We start from the raw sequence: 17,762 nt of genomic DNA, 5'->3' as shown, positions 1-17,762 counted from the left end.
AGATTAAATATCATCACAATTATCTGAGAATTTTCAGGCATGTTTTGAAAAGCCCATTTTCTTCATGTTATTAGAAAACATTTAACAGTATTTCACCTGGGTGAAGATCTGTACCTGGTTGGCTAGTCAGTCCTGGGAGAGATTCCTGTAACTGATAGGTGGAGGTTGATGAGGATGTGCCGTCTGCTGTGTTATTTGAAGTCATGTATGCTCCATAGGTTGATGCTGAGTAATACTGTGCATACTGGTTTTGGCCAAAGGCTGTGTAGGACGGATAATCCTGAAACAAATAATGGAAAAGTGTGTGCTTGGAAGAGAAATTACCATCCATTGTGCTCCAAACAACAACAAAAATAACAAGCAAAAAACCCAAACAACCCCAATCACCATGGCAATTGGAAGACCAGCTTTGGCTCCATTTGTTTCCGAGTCTAGAGCATTGAGCTAATCCTCACATGTGGAGATGATTTTGTACCTATATATGCACATGGTAATGAGCTTCCTATTATTATTTTTTTAAATATTTATTTTTTAGTTGTACACAATACCTTTATTTTGTTTATTTATTTTTATGTGGTGCTGAGATTGAACCCAGGGCCTTGCACGTGCTAGGCGAGCGCTCTACCGCTGAGCCACAACCCCAGACCAAGCTTTCTATTATTTTTACAAGCCAGCTATAGAACAAAAATTTTAATCTGTCTAAAATTTGCATATGCTTCATTTGCCTCCCTAATTACACTTATCCAAGGATTTACATCATTAGGACCTATGCCCTGGAAGAGGAGATGGGGAGCCAGAATCAGGTCACATTTATAAAATCAGTACTAAGGCCATCAGCAGGGGGAGTGTGGCTGCTCCCCACCCAGCTTCCACACGGACTGCCCAGTGCATTCTGTTCCCTTTCCAGGCGGCCCTTGATGATTCTGTCTTCTTGGCAGAAGGCACAGAGTAAATAAACAAAAGAATGAAGGATTTTTCTAACCTAGCCTCTCACATACCATGTGCTACCTGAGGCCTTGACTTAAAAAGGTTCAGTGAAGTGAGGTTTTTCAAACTTGTGGTTTTTCTCCTTTGTTTACAGACAAAAATGAAAGCATTGGGTCAGCTCCCCTGTTTTTTATTTTAAAAAATTTAAAAAGCCTTAAAATGATAAGAATGATTCTGCAAAATTCTTTTCTTTGTTAAGATGGTGAGTGAGGCTGTTGTGATAGAGTTTGATATATCTCCCATGTGATAATCCAAAATGCTATCAGTGATGACAGACCTTTGGTCAGGATCAAGATCCCTGTTGAGACAAGTTCTGGAGTGAACATAGATGCATGTGGGATGTGGTTCCCCAAAAAGGAAATTCTCTGCGTAATACATGTATTACCAGAAAGGATTAAGTAATATGTCAAAAAACTAAAATTCCACTAGGCTGTTAATTGCAGGATCTTATGTTCCCCACAGCTACCTGTGAGCCAAAGAAAAAACTCATCAATATTTGAACAAGTTCCAAGCAACCCGACTTTTCCAGAGTCAAAGAGAGAGAGAGCAGAGTCTTACGTATGGCTGGCTTTGTGTCCAGTTACTGTACTAAGGGCTTAAATAGCTTTGTTCACCTAATCTTCACAATCTCCTATGTGGTGTTATTATTACTATTCCCATGTTATATATTAAAAAGAAGACAACAGCACAGAATGCTTACGTGATTTGTGCCCAGGTTACACAGCCAACAAGCTTCAGAGCTGCAACTGGTACCTGTTGTTTGACCCCAGCATGGGTGTGAGGCACTGTGTGCTAATAAGCTACTGACACCCTAAGGAGGAGCTGGGTACACCCTGGGAAGTCTCCCATTGGTCTTTGGGGAATAAGGTGTCAAGTGCTCCAGTGTATCTCTGAGATTTCTACCTCCTTCATTCCCAATATGGTTACCCTGGTCTATACATCCTTCACTTCCCATTGCCACCCATTTTATTCACTAATCTACTTTATCTCCTATTTCCATTTTTTTACTTTCCCCAAACACTCAGAAGCCAGATTACACAAAACGTAAATTACATAATGATGTAGGGTTCTCCTGCTTATGATCCTTTAATAGCTTCCTACTGGTTTAGACAAGGATCCAAAGGCCTAACTGAAACCCTTGTGTCTCTATGTGAGCAGGCCTCTGCCTACCGCTTCAAAACCAGCTGTCTCTACCTTCCCCTCAGCTCCAGCTAAACTCCAGTCCTCCTGGAGTTCAGTGACACATGGAGTCTTCCACCCCTGGGGGTCTGGTTCTTGCTGCTTTCTTGGCTTGAAACACTTGTGCCCTCTTTCCTCACCTGGCTCTCAGGAGCCTTGGCCTAAATGTGTCTCTCACAGAGAAGGCGTCCACCAGGCCTCCCTGTTCAAAATTATTTTCCTGTTATTATTTTTAGTGGGATCTTGTTCTCTCCATTCAAGCTTTTTAATTCTGGACATATTAATTTGTGTGTTCATTGGTTTATTGTCTGTAGGCTGTAAATTCCATGAAGTAAGGATAAGGTCTGATAGATTCTGGCCACCACGCCACTGTCCCCTAATGTTCAGACCTGTTCCTAATACTTGAGAAACACTCAGTATCTACAGAAATGATGAAGTGGTACTCGGCCCATGATCCAAAATACAAACTATATTTTATATGACATCCATTCTACTTAAATTGTCAGACAAAATTGTCATTCCCACCATTTATTTTATGATTAAAACTTTTCAAATAAATATTCTTCTAATTTACAAATATTTTTTAAATCCTCCCAAGTATAGTGGTCTTTCCTTTACACTACCACTCTGACTAGTGTATATTTCTATTCTTCTTTTTCTTTTGGTGGTACTGGGGATTGAACCCAGGACCTCGTGCATGCAAGGCTAGCACTCTACCAACTGAGCTATATCCCCAACCCACATTTCTATTATTTTATTATTATATTCCACCCTCTATCCAAATTGTTTCATTGCTGTTTCTTCATGAAGATTGTGTCCTTTGGAGAACATGAAATAAAGACTTAAGTATTTTTTTCCATATTTTTATTGGTGCATTATAATTGTACATAATGGTAACATATTGAACATTCAATGCTTAGTCAAAAATATAATGTACAGCATGGGCTTAATAAATGCCTGCTGTATCAATAAATAAATGATCTAAAATTCTCAGCTTTTAAATAAAATATGCAATGACTCTGATGGCTACTTGACCAAGTATACCACACTTTCTAATGAATGCCAACTTCCTTCTGGCCTTTTTCTATGTTAATAAAACCACACAAAAAAGCAATGAATAGAATTCCTTCAGTAAATGCAAAATCCAAGCAGTTGTGCAGTAAGATATTTTAAAATACACGAAAGCTCAGCCATGACACTGAAGTAACATAGTGCATTGTCTGCCCAGAAACCAGTTACCCTTCAGTCTCAACTACTCTGGGCATAGTTAAGAATCACTAAATAAAGACAATAGATTCTGAAGCATCAGCACAGATCACAAGTTCATCTCTGTGCCAAGTTGCTACTTCAGGAACCTGCACTCTTGTTCCACATGTCATTCCCACCAGCTAGATTTTTATTTTTTTATTTTTACTTTTTTTGTGGTGCTAGGAAGTGAACTCATGGCCTTGTGCATATGAGGCAAACATTCTTCCATCTGAGCTATATTCCCAGCCCTCCACCAGCTAGATTTTTAAAACTCTCAAAACATTAGGAAAATATGATTAGGAGGAGACAGAGGCCTGCTCAAGATAGGCTCAGTGACCAAAGCCAAAATTATAACTATTAGGAAAGTGGGAACTAAACATTTATTGAAAAAAATTATAGAATTAAATACTTAAAAAATGAAAACCCAGTCTTAGTTCTGGAGGCATTTTGTTTATTAACTAGTGTTACTTTTTAAGATTGAAAAGTTTTAGCATCTATAGCATAATCCTGTGATTGATTATAGTTTGATCTACTAGTTAATATTCATCATGATAACAGTTTGTTAAGATAAATAAAGTTGTGTTTAGGATAGTTTAAGATAAAAGTATGCAAAATATGTTTAAAAAACATGCCAAAAGAGTGCAACAACTGCAGCATTCATATTTAGTAACCAAGAAATCTAAAACAGTTAGAATAACACATATCCCAAGAGTTCTGGATAGGTAAATTTTTACTGTCCTGAGTTGCTATATGAATTTTAAATAAAGAAACTTTATTTACAGAGGATGTACACTTATAATTGAAAGTACTCTTCAATAATCTGCAATAGATATAAAAAGAACAAATACAAAAAGCTACTATACCTGTTGTGAACCACTGAAATTCGTTGAATTGGAAACTGAATTATTTGCATAAATGGTAGATGATGGTGCAAAACTAGAACCTAGAGATGAAGAACAAATTTTGTTTTAAAAACTTTCATACCAATTCAGTCATAAAATAGGGTGCATCCTGTAATTTGTGACAACTCAGATGGAACTGAAAGATATTAAGTGAAATAAGCCAGGCAAAGGAAGACAAATGTCATGTGACCTCATTCATATATAGAAGAGTTGATCTCATATAAGTTAAGAATGGAATAGTGCTTACCAGAGGATGGAAAGAAGAAGCTAGTGTGAAGGGTGGGATGTTGGTGAATAGGAGAAAAAATTTCTGGTGTCTATTGCACACTAGTAAAATCCTAATGTAGATAATAATGCACTATATATTTCAAAAAAGTTAGAAAAAAAAGATTCTGAAACCTTTCATCACAAATAAATGATAAATGAGGAGAAAGCTTTATTTGCTTTGGTTTCAACATTATATAATGATACACATATCAAACCATCACATAGTATCCCATAAATATATAAGTATTATATGTAAAATAAAAATGAAATTTCCACACAGACCCCAAATAAGTTTTCCTTGTTAAATGATAAAAATATTTCACTTCACAGAATTCGGTGAGAGAAACACATTTTGAATTTGGTTGTGAATGCAGTGAAATTTGAAGTTGGGAGACTCATAAAGAAAATGTGCTTAGCCTTCTCATGGTGGCTAGTAGACTTGCCATGTGGGTTTTTTGGGTTATGCAGGAGAACATGGGGACAGTCTCACCAGGATAAAGCTGGCATTCAAGGAGAGGTGTCTACAAGAGCCAGAGTACTCAAAGAATAAACTACAAGACAGACAGAATTTTGGATCTTTCAAACTATTTCCACCACATTTGCAGACTGAAACTAACGTAGCTAAACATTGGGTGAGATTATTAGGAAATAAACATACAAGCCCCACTTAGAACTGATGCTTGCAGCAACCTGTCTCTGATACTTATGTCTCTCTTTAGAACAATGAGAGGTGCGAATTAAGATTCAGAGTCTGGAAAAGGTTCATACAAGTTTAAGAATTTAAGGTTTGAGTGCCTTCTACAACTTAACTACAAAGTTTAAAATTTATTTAATTATTTTTCCAGCTGGGCCCCAAACAAGCAAAGTATTAATTATAGAATTTTCTTTTTAAATATGTTCTTGTGGATTGTACTTATCAAGGAATGAAATGAAAAACTATTCAGGAAGTGGAAGACCTCTTTTATCAACGTGTTTTGACTAGCAATATATTATGTAATCAATGCAATTGTCTTGGTCTGAATAAACCTATACAGGGGAAAACTGAATATGTTTCTATGCTTCATCACATTGCTCACGAAGCTCTGTGACTCATTGTGGCAATAGCGTATATGCAAATATGTTTCCACCTAATATTCCGGGTGGAAAGAGATTTGCTATTCCGACCAAAAATTTCTAAGTAAAGGGTCAGTAACCATTGGTTCAAATGTATGAATATAGCCCCCAAATTATGATCAATACTATAGACAAAATGACAGAGAAGAACTAACTTTTAATGTTTTTTACCATGTCACTAAAATTGTTTCTTCAGCTATTATATAAAGATCAGACATAATTTTTTACAGGATCCAAAATTTTTTAAAAAATTAAATGATCCTATATTGATGATGGGGGCGGGTACAAATTATATAAAAGTCCTATTAAGAACTATACTACCAATAGGTAGTAAGTATTTAAGGAATGAACAAAATCCCCAGTCACTTAACAATCACTTGTTAAGTGGACCTTAGAAAAGTGCTAATTTAGTTTCATACAATCAAAATTGCACTACATTATTAAGGAATATTGAAAAGAAAATACTAGTTTGCACTATGAGTCTTTTAAATTCCTCACTTAAATAGACGCCAAACAAGTGCCTGCCTGACCTGGTGGCTGGCTGGAAGTTTGCTTTGCTTGGACTCTGTTTCCTGCCAATGTTATGTGGCTTAAAATTAAGTATTTACATTCAGTCTGAGTCATGTTTCTCCATGTACATTCAACTTTTTCCATCATGTTTCTGCCTCTTTGTTTGTCTTAAGAAATCATGTGAGCGGGGGTAAATTTAAACCTGTCTTTAGGACTGAACATTTCTAAGACTGAAGCTGAAGAGTCTCATTCAGAGAATTGGTTCTCACCTCACACGCTTCATGTATGGCTACTTACCTGGCATTTGATAAGAATATGGTGTCTGGCCTGGTTGTGGGGTTGAAAACCCTGGGCTGTAACTGAGGCAGCCACTTTGTAATGGGGACTGAGTTTGGGAAAGTCCACTCTCCGTCTTGATGGCTGGCAACATCACACCCAAATCTGTTTCCAAAATGCACATACAAACCATTTGATTAGTAAGATGACCTTCCTTGAGTTGGAACTTAACATCAGAGTATAAAACTACTAGCCAGCAAGATTACCCACTTATAACTGAAGAAGGAGAAGATAAAAGATGTGAAATACCGTAGGTGGGCAGGCTGTAGGGCTGTCCTGTCTGTGAGTAGGCTGTGTAGACCGCTGGCTGCTGCATCCCCGAATACTGAGTCTGGCCTGCGTAGGCAGACATAGTTTGAGCTGCTGGTGTAGAAAGAATGTGTGGATAGGGCCTAAATATCAGAAAAATAGCATTACTGTGGCAACAAAGACTGCATATTAATTCAGACAGCTTAGATTCAGTGAAACCCTACAATATTCTGGAAGTAATCCTCCTCTCTATTTACAACATAATTTTAACAATATAGGAGCAAATAAGAGTTTGAATGTCCGGAGCCCAGGCTCTGCTACAAAGCAATCTGGTCACCTTGGAAAAAATAATTTAAACTCCTTACGACTATCTCACCTGTCAAATGAGAAATTTGGTTTAGATATTATATCTAAAGTCTTGTTACAGCTAAATAGCACTCTAAATAATTTGTAGATGAGGAAAAGGGAGCACAGGCCAGTTAATTAATATGCTTACAAGCAGATTCAGATTCACTACAAGTGACCTAATGCTATACAGTGATTACAAAACTCTATTTAAAATTTCTTCCAAGAATTCACTACTGTAAATGGGAAATCTTAGAAAAAAGGAGAAGGAGAAGTCCTCCTGAAAAGAAAATGAATGCCATTCCCTTTATCATGTCACATTTTATCTGTGTTCCCAACTGGAGATTCAATCCCAGCTTATACTTAAGGATATTCTTGATGTTACAGACAATAACACATTATATATTAAAGTGTATGTCTTGGGAATCCAAATTAGGCACATCTTGTTGATTCCAAACAAATTGGGATATACACCCAATATAGTTAAATTTGAACTATCTACCATTGTCCTTAGTATGGTGACCACACTAGTTATAAAAACAAACATATGTATATATATTTTTCCAGAAGTATGCTTATTATAACTTGAAATCCAATAAAAATATTCCAATAATGGAATGAATTATGAAGCGTTGATGTTTGGATAAAATGTGAATTCTTCATATTTTCTTTAAACTACCCAGCATTTAAAATTTTTCATTTAAAAAAATAGCATATTCTAGTTTCAGTTTCATGTCCTGCTCAAAGTCCACAAATACCCAGAAAGAAGGGCATTACCCAGATAAAAGTGATGTCTCTATTTCTTTTTTAAATTGTTATTTTTTTAGTTGCAGTTGGACACAATACCTTTATTTTATTTATTCGTTTTTATGTGGTGCTGAGGATCGAACCCAGGGCCTTGTATGTGCTAGGCGAATGCTCCACTGCTGAACCACAACCCCAGCCCCTGATGTCTCTATTCCTAATATGTATAGAATATTTGTCTAATCTATCCAAATATCTATCCAGCTGCCTATGTTACATGTATGTACAGAAATTCTTGCCAATTAAAGTTGATATATTGTGTGAATAGAAATTAATAAATGTAATTCTGGAAAATGGTTCTAACAAAACTGCATCTACTGACCACTTACTTGGAAGGATAGAGCTGGGGAGAGTACTGATGTGCTGATCTAGGGCTGTAGCCACTGCTTGTGATTACTGTAAGATACAAAAAAACCAATGCACAAAAAAATTTGCTTCATAAATGCATTCCATTAGAAGGTATATAGCTAATTTAAAGAAATTGCCATGTTAAACGTTTCTAAAAATTTGTTCATTTTCTAAAATCCATTTCTTAAAATGTAACACTCCCTAAATACTTTTTCAAATTAAACTGCTTTGAATTTTGTTCTAAGAGCATGAAATAAATATTCCTCATTCAAATCATTCTATCACTCATCCATTTTCTCAAGTCAGCAGTATACTCTTACATATTGATACGTTATAAAAAAGTATTTTTGATTATAGAATAATTAAACTTTCAAGGTGTAAAAGTAAATTTTTAAATTTGAACACTTTACATTTTAAACTCCACATGATAGCAATATATTGCCTGCAGATTTATTCTAACTAAAATAATAATTCTAAAAAATATTTTTAGTTCTAGATGGATGTAATATATTTATTTTGTTTATTTATTTTTTTGTGGTGCTGAGGATCGAACCCAGTGCCTCACATGTGCGAGGCAAGCACTCTGCCACTGAGCCACAACCCCAGCCTTAAAATAATATTTAAGAAAAATTTCATGTTTCAAAACATCATTCACTAATTGTAAACATGCTATTCTTTTCTATTTTCTTTCATTTTACTAATCCGAGGAGTGATTAACAATGCAGAGACCAAAGTACCCTAGAAATATTTGAAATGTACAGAGCAAACATGCAGGATGATGTAACACCTTCTATTAAGCATAATCACAAAATGCAGTAGCAATCATATTTACATACATATTTATAACTATCAGAGAAAATACTTTTCTAAAAAGAACTTAAAAGTAAAAGTCAGGTTCTATAAACATTTCATCCAAATATGCACCACAGACTGGAATATATCCAAAAGTATGGAAGTTTCTCTTTCCTTTAGCCATCTGCCTTGACTAAGACAGATGTATTGCAAATATATGGGTTCTAAAGTGTTGAGACAGCCCCTTCAGAGCCAATCCATACTGGGCAAGCACACAGAGTGTCTTTATTAGGCCATCTGCTGTTCATTCACTTTTCAAAAAGATTAAAGTAGTACACAACACAGTGCTGGAATTAGTTTAGTCTAATCAATCATAGTTCTACTTCAAAGTACTATGACCTTCCTAAGTTGTTCATAATAATTCTGGAGCTAAACTTTTAGAATTGTAAAAGTGACAAATAGGTTTAAGTTGCTCACTATTTTATGAAATATGATATACTTCTATATCCAAATGTTATTAAGTACTCTTGTGATCTATTGCTTCATAAACATACAGAATGTAAGGTGTTTAAAATGCTATTTTGCCTATAAGTTTGGGGTAATGAAAGTATAGTTTTCACAGCAATAGTACAATAAGCACATTTTCATGAATACTAGAAATCAAGTTTGAAAATAGTCAAATATGACTGAAGTATAATATTCTAAAAATTCTCAGGAATCAAAATTTAAGTGAATTTTCTATATATGTATATTAGAAATAAATTTATTGGTAAGCCATTAATTTTCTAGTTAATTCTTAAAAAACTTAAAAGGATATTTAAAACTCTCAAATCAATTCAATGAGGGTAAACTTTGTACTACACTCCATGGGTACTAAATGTACATTATATAATAATAGTGCTTTCAGTCTAATTTATTAATTCACTATAGTAAATGTTTTATTTATCAGAAAAACAGTTAAATAAGTTGGAATTAAACAATTAATTCCAAGATGTTTTGTCGCTTTTTTAAAGGACTTTGGCTATACATACTAATTATTCTCAAGACTGAAAAATAGGAGGATTTTCAAAATACACAGAATGATGAAAAGAAACATTCACTATAGCAGTTTTCATTAAATATGAGGAAGAGCAAAATTCTGTATTTCAGACAAAACCTATATACATGAACACAATTCTGAATATATAGGATGTTTTTCTCTCTAATTAACAAATCTAGATATCATTAGAATAACGTACCCACAACAAATAAATTGTCAATTAAATTGAAATTTCTCACTAATGTCAATATTTTCACTTTCTAAATAAAAAACACAACTTTTGGCTTAGAAAACTAAGAGGCCATTTAAAGAACAAGATGGAGAATATAAGCTTCTTTATTAAAATTTATATATTTTATGCTCATAAATTTGCAGATGATAGAAAACAATAAAAAATGGATTCAAGTGAATTGTGATTAGTTGTTCAGAATAAAGACTGTTCCTGCCAAGGCAGCCTGATCTCCAGAAAAACGTATGGGACACCCTATACAAATGGGGAAGATCTTCTCTTTATCCCTCATTGTCTTTTAATTAACCCCAAAGCACTCAACTCAGTATATTTCAAACAAAAGGAAACAGAACTGCTAGTCTTCAAAATATCCTGAAAATTAATTTAAAAATTTTAATGTCTATTAGTTTTCCAGATGATCGTGTCAAATGATTTTAGGGTTTTACTCTTACTATTAGGATACGTTAGGTCAGTGATTCTAAATGTGAAGCGGGGAGGAATTTATATGCCAGGAGAATGTTAAATATCTGGAGTTATTTTTTTGGTGTTATAACTGATGGTGCTACTGGCATTTGGAGCATATGTGTGGATGCTGCTGAGCATCTTACCATGCACAGCATAGATCCCTCACAATAAAGAATTAGCCCCCAATTTTAATAGTACTGCCATTGAGAACCCTTATCCTGGATCACTGTTGAGAAGGAACTTCCCATGGTGTTGAACATGCTCTGTATCTGAGTTATCCAATATGGTAGCCACTAGCTACAGGCATCCATTAAACATTTGAAGTGTGGCTGGTGTGATAAAAAACAAAATTTTTATCTTACCACATTTTACTTAATTTAAATTTAAATAGTTACATGTGGCAAATGGCTATTTTGTTAGACTGCATAGCCCTAGAAAAGTTTGAAAAGAAAACTGGGAAAATATGTTTAAAGAAAATATGAGTGTATTTCAAATAGAATGATTGTTTACACATGTTTCTTTGTGTGTCTTTATATTTTCCAATGGAGGACTATTGAAAGGACCCATGTACTACCCAGTTCTAGCCTCATTTGTACCAGTTATAATGCCTTGATCATGGGGCCATAACTACCTTTGACTTCTCTGTGCACCTTGGTATTCTCGTCTGTAAAATGTTTCAGAGAGCTCTGACACTCCTATCGTTCTATAGTTCTGTCATTCAACTTTCCAAGTACTTGTATGCCCTTGAAGTATGATAGCAATCACTTAATAACTCCTTTTCTTAAAATTGCATTATATACATTTACTTTGCAGAATGTTTACAAGAGCTGAAGTAAGTGAGCAATACAGAATCACAAGGTAAGTCAGTGTCTATCTCTGGGAAGCAGGCAAAATGCCAGAAACGATGTGGATTAGCATAAATGAGTTTCTATGCAAAATTTATCTACTATACATTATTTTTGTTTGTAGTACCAATATTTATGTCAATATATGACAACTACTTCCAACTGGTATGAACTAATAAAACTGGGTCATCCACATCCATAAAAATTAAACGTGCTATGATGACATTATACTCAAACACATATCTCAACTCTTTTTACTTAGGGCATACCCACATAAAATCCTTGCACATAAGAACACGAATAAATGTAAAATACATTAAAGCAGACAATGGAACCGAGATTTATTTGCCATAACTGCTCTTCTAAGTTTAATTTTCATCTTTCTGATGTACACATTCCTTCTAAGGTTTTTTTGTTTGTTTGTTTTAATCCTTTTGCCAGAAAATAAGCTAACCAAAATACTGTAATTAAAAAAGAAAAATATTTTACCAAGTCAATACTGTAATTTAAAAAAAAAAAAAAAACTTTTACTAAGTCAATTTATTTCACACCCTTTGTGTCCAGCTGGGAGTTATCAGATACTTCTATTTAAAAGGGATTGATGTTTAAAGACACAAGGTTGTTCTCTTTGAAGCCCAGGATTGCTCCCTGAGTCTGGGTTCTAATGCAACCAGCATGTGTCCCCCGAAGCCCATTAACCTTTAATACTTATCACTCAGCTGCTTGCACAGGAGGGCTTTTTTAAACCCAGAGAGGAAGCAAGGTTATTTAGAAGGAATCAAATGGATAGTTTTACATCTAGGATGGGGGATAGAAGGCAGTTTTTAATGTAATTTAAGTGGGTGAGTTGAAGGAACAAAGTCGGCTGTTGTGACCTAATTATTAAATTAATTAAGCACTGCATAAAATCATGATGAAGGAAGCCAGCTCTGCTTATCTCTAATGAGAAAGTCATGGGATTGCTTCACTGTCAACTGAAAAGCTGGCAAAATGATTCCTACTATAATTTGTAAAAAATACATAGTTTTAGGATGAATCTCAAAAGTGGATTTGATGCTAACTTCATAAAGATTCAAGTTCTAATAGCTTTGATGTTCACGTTGCTATCCACAAGGAGGAGGCTGTGTATGGACCCTGGTGTGGACATAAGGACACACGAACTAAAGGCTTTACCTGACCCAGTAAAAGTGTCAAGCGCTCCATCTCCAGTCGTGCTTGTGGTTTCACTGCTGTTCAAGGGCTCTGTTTTGACTGCAAGAAGAGACACTACGTAGAAGAATAAGTACATGTGAGTTTTACTTCTAAATGTATATCAAAGACCCTGACTGTTCTATGACTGATCTCGCTAGCTATCATGGGCATGCAAGAGAAAACTTTGAGAAGTTGAAGAGAAGAGTTTTGTTAATTTAGCTTCTAAATGGGCATGCATTTATGGAGGATTTATTCTAGAATCCTCTGGCTAAGCTGGTTCTCAGAGCCTGACTTTTAAAGGCAGTCAACCTTCAAAAGTGAAACAGCAGTACATATATTTGCATTTTTAATTCACTTAAGCACACTCTGATAGAGTCAACAGACAGAAGAATCCAGTCAGTCACCAGCACATTTAATTCAAATCATAACAAAGGGATTTACTAGTTGATATTTTATTCTTCCCAAGGAGATATTTAAAATAACAAAAATTGCATTAGAGTACAATGGAGGCATATACAAATCCAGAAACCATGAGCCTATTCATTGATGGGTGACAGATGAGACAATAAATTTTCCAGACTAAAGAAGACAAGGAGTCTTCAAGTGTTGGGTTTTTTATATTAAGATGTAACAATTTTTAATGTGTTATAGAGCTAAGCAGAGAAGAGGTGACTTTGATAGCAGCAAGCCTATCTCTGGAAAACTGTTGTAATATGTTATTTCTACTTTGAGATGGTGTATTTGGGCAAAATCCTTTGTGGCAGCAATGTAGCCTGGCACACATTATTGCCATTATGAGACACAGCATGTGGGGCAGTGATAAAGCCTCTCCCCATTTGGTCACACCATATTTTCCCTTGGTTGCAAAGCTTTACTACATATATCACAGCAGTAAGGGAATAAACAAACTTATTTTCTACTTGTCACTTCTTATGTTTCCTGATCATAAATGGAATGGTGCAGTTATATAACTTAGAAGCAAGCAGTAAACTATAAAGAAAGCTGCAGACCAGCCAACCATGACTAAGTAGGCCAAAAGAGAATAGCAGGGTCACACAGTACCTACCAACATTACACCCGTGTCAGTAATGTTACTGTGTTAGAAAAGCAATTGACTGATGAAACAACATGCAGAAATGATTATGTGCTTTCCACGTGAACAGACTTAAACAGATCCTCAGTGAGTTCTGAGTTAACTTAGTATTCATGTTTGAAAAATGACATGATAATTTGCTGGTAGAGTCAGAGGTGAATTGTTCAGTTTGGAAAGAGGAAGTAAAAAATGGATTACTTATCCTAACCAAAGGAAAATCGGAGGTTGACCTAACTTTCAATAGCAACCATGAGTAGAGTCTTATTATTTGCGTAATGATAACCAATGAATGAGTGATCAGTACATTTCAATAGTAATTTGCAGTTGTTCACATTACATTATACCTAATTAGCAATTGTGCTTACCACTATAAAATTTCTAATTAATAAAAAAATATTATTGAGAGCTTACTATATGCTAGACCATGTGCATTTAGCTAAGCCTTAAAACAACCCGATAGTTACAAATCACTTTTTTTCCGTTTCATACACAAAGAAACTAAAATTCAGGTGACTAAGGAATCTGTGTCAGTTCCATCACAGAAGAAATGATCTGAATTTGGGAATTTAGAATAAGATCTGAATTAAGAAATTCAATTTTAATAATAATCTTTCTACCAGAACTATCTTCAGGCCTGAAAAACGACTTGCTTATTTATGTTCCTGAGAGTGTCTCTCCATGAAGACTTAGAGCATTATAAGAATATGGTTACATTCTAGGAATGCCTTATTTAAATTGAAAGCTGAAAGTACTGAAATAGGCTACTAACTTGTATTTTTTATTTTTTCCTCATGGCATATTTTAAAAGACAACAAGGAAAAAAAAGTAGATGATAAGAGCACACAATTAAAAGATGCTTGATACATTCCAGGGGCTTTTCCTGTGCTTTACAGGAATTAATTTATTTACTCTCTACAACAGTCAACAGACAATATTAGTATCTTCATTCTTCAGATGAGGAAATTGAGACACACGAAGATTAAATAACATGTCCACAGTCACACTGCTGGTAAGAACCAGAATTTGAGATCAGGTGGTACATTTGCAGAATCCAATCACTAAACCATTTGCCTTTAAGGAAGTACCAACTACTCAAGAATTCCTTTCATCTGTATAGAGACAACCCAGAGAATAATCCAGATGGATGTAAAGGTTACCCTCTGTGGTATAATGTCCACACTTTCCTTCTGACATTTATGACATAGTCGAAAGCTGACAGAAAAACTACCACAAGAGAGTTTCTTAGACTTCCAAACTAATTGTGGCTAAGTTCCTATTTACACATGTCTGTACCTATAAACAGTGCTTGTAAAATAGATTTATTATATTCCCAAAGATAACCTACTTCACTTGTTCATTAGGAAATGAAGCAGAATATGAGGTGAGTCTGATGAAACTGGTCTAGGAATCAGACCCCAAGATTCATATTATTACCTTGGATTGCAACTTTGAGACTTGATTTTAAAAATTCAGTATTGACTGTGATTATAAATCTCCTCAATTTGAAAACTTCAGGTGGTCAAAAGCCTTCAGAAAAACTATCATAGAAGGACAAAGAAGAAGGTGAGATCTTTTTATCTCATTCTTAATATTGGTAACATCTTTCATTAAAACTATAAAGTCTGTATTTACTTAAAGGTAGACAAAGGAGCCATGTGGGGTGATGCACACCTGTAATCCTAGCAGCTTGGGAGGCTGAGGAAGGAGGATCCTGAGTTCAAAGTCAGCCTCAGTGAAAGCCAGGTACCAAGCAACTCAGTGAGACCCTGTCTCTAAATAAAGTACAAAATAAAATAGGGCTGGGGATGTGGCTCAATGGTTGAGTGCCCTTGAGTTCAATCTCCAGGAAGGGGGCGGGGGAGATAGAAAAAGGTGGACCATTTTACTGAGAAGAAGCATCCCTAGCAAGTACATGCAGATGTACAAATATCAAGATGTGTCCAGGATACAAAAGTGGAGGGATTTTAAGGTAAAAGTCAAAGAATAGATGCTAACATGTGGAGGAAAATGACAGACACTGATGTAAAATTATTTTTCCTATGCAGGTAATTATAGTACAGAAGATAACAGGGGATAGAAATAAATTGCACTGTTCAGATAAACATCATTTCCACATTAAGTGGACATTAACACATATCTCCTGAGCTCCAAATGAAATGCAAAGATATTTTTCTTTTCTTTTTTTTTTTTTAAAGAAAGGGTGTAATATTGGGTAATAACCAATAATTAGAATCTCTTAACAATAGAAAACTCAGAGAAGTGAAATCAGTACTTTTACTTATATTAAGTGATTAAACAGATATTAGAGTACAAAGGAGGGTAATATTGATATCCATAAAAAAGATAATAGTTATAAAGTATACATTACATAATAATTATAAAGCTTGAAAAATGGAAATCATTTTCCCAAAAATATTTGAAATGTATCTTATTTTCTTTTGTTTCTGCAGTTTAAATTAGATATACTATATTTTTTCCTAGTGGCAGAAAACTTTTTAAAATTAAATATGTGCAAGGCACTGTTAGAAACATGTTCATTAATAAAACAAATCTACTTTTTTTTACGTTTCTCCTAAAACTTGCGAAAAAATTCTCATTCAGTGTATATTCAGTAAAATATACAACTATATCTTGTTTGTCTCAAATTAATATAGAGTTTAAACAGGTCTTTTTACTCACTTTTCAGGTCACTATTCAAAATCATTACATACTATAAAATAGAAGCAAAAACCTTGTATAGTAGAAAAGGACCACACTTTCAACAAAATTAAAACCCACACAACAAATGCTTTGATTTCAAAAGCAGAAATCAGATTTTCATGTCCTACTTTGGAGAGTTCTGAGACTTTATTCTCCATGCTCAAAAGAAGTGAGTAGATGGTTCATGAAATTTAGGATAAAACAACTTTACACAGCCACAGCACTTTGTACAGAACTGTCACATTAAGAAAATTCTTGGGGCTGTGGTTGTGGCTCAGTGGTAGAGCGCTTGTCTTATACACATGAAGCACTGGGTTCAATCCTCAGCACCACATAAAAAGTTAATAAATAATTAAAATCAAGGTATTAAAAAAAAGTAAAAGAAATTCTTGCCTTGTCAGATCCCACCCTGGACTATTTGCAATTTGGGTGCTTTTCACATAGTCAAATAGTTAAAAAATACATATAAATACACACATATAATATACATATATTATATATAAAAACATATATGTGTAATCAGATTTTCCATTTTTTACTGTTTAAAATAATTAGTATCTATAGACTAAATCCAGATCGTGTGATTATTGTCATGTGTCAGTTGTAGCTACTAAGTCACTCTATGGCTGCTATCGTGCAACACCATGGTCTAATTTGTGTGGCCCACAAAGCCTGGCCAGTCATTTGTTTGCTAAGGTATGATTGTGTTCCTTTTAAAAGGGAAAAATCTTAGTTCCCATATAAATCTGCAGATATAATGATGCAGTTAGGACTAAAGTGATAAAACATTTTAAATTACTTTTAAAAAATAACGCAATGTATTTAGGAAACACCAATGTAGGATCTTAAGATGATGCTATTTATAGGTATTAAAACTACAGAATTAAAATTATTCTCAAAGTTAATGGAAAGGGTCTTGAAAAGCCATTAAATTTATTCAGCTTATACTTTTTATTGGGATAATTTTACAAAGTGATTAACTCCAACAATAAAACTTTGAATTAAAAAAGTAAAACAGGAGAGCCGCCCCCTCCCCCTGCGCTGGCAAGGTAGAGGGAACTGTGACCATCCACAGAGCAGGCCCAGCGGCCTGCTGAGGTGCAGAGCCGCCCCCCACCGC

General features: G+C 34.8%; 1 protein-coding gene and 1 non-coding gene across 13 annotated transcripts in view; both read right to left on the bottom strand.

Moving 5' to 3' along the window:
- Window positions 1-17,762, bottom strand: part of Eya4 (EYA transcriptional coactivator and phosphatase 4) — a 266,666-nt gene that overhangs the window by 47,332 nt on the left and 201,572 nt on the right. For 5 of the 12 annotated variants that reach the window (XM_048798506.1, XM_048798518.1, XM_048798511.1 and 2 more), the window contains 6 exons: window positions 12,832-12,924; window positions 8,270-8,336; window positions 6,792-6,934; window positions 6,504-6,647; window positions 4,278-4,357; window positions 115-280 (listed from right to left, as the gene is read on the bottom strand). In XM_048798506.1, coding sequence (XP_048654463.1) covers window positions 115-280; window positions 4,278-4,357; window positions 6,504-6,647; window positions 6,792-6,934; window positions 8,270-8,336; window positions 12,832-12,924 — 693 coding nt within the window. Of the gene's footprint in view, window positions 1-96; window positions 281-4,277; window positions 4,358-6,503; window positions 6,648-6,791; window positions 6,935-8,269; window positions 8,337-12,831; window positions 12,925-17,762 lie in introns of those variants that run through there. The other 7 variants (XM_048798491.1, XM_048798497.1, XM_048798484.1 and 4 more) reach the window with 4 other exon arrangements.
- Trnaa-ugc lies at window positions 2,829-2,901 on the bottom strand. Its single transcript has one exon. It is a non-coding gene; the product is annotated as a tRNA-Ala (tRNA).

This window comes from Marmota marmota, unplaced genomic scaffold, assembly GCF_001458135.2.
Source record: "Marmota marmota marmota unplaced genomic scaffold, marMar, whole genome shotgun sequence".
Classification (NCBI taxonomy): domain Eukaryota; kingdom Metazoa; phylum Chordata; class Mammalia; order Rodentia; family Sciuridae; genus Marmota; species Marmota marmota.
The sequence above is the reverse complement of the archived record's forward strand: the minus strand, read 5'-3'. Positions and strand labels throughout refer to the sequence as shown.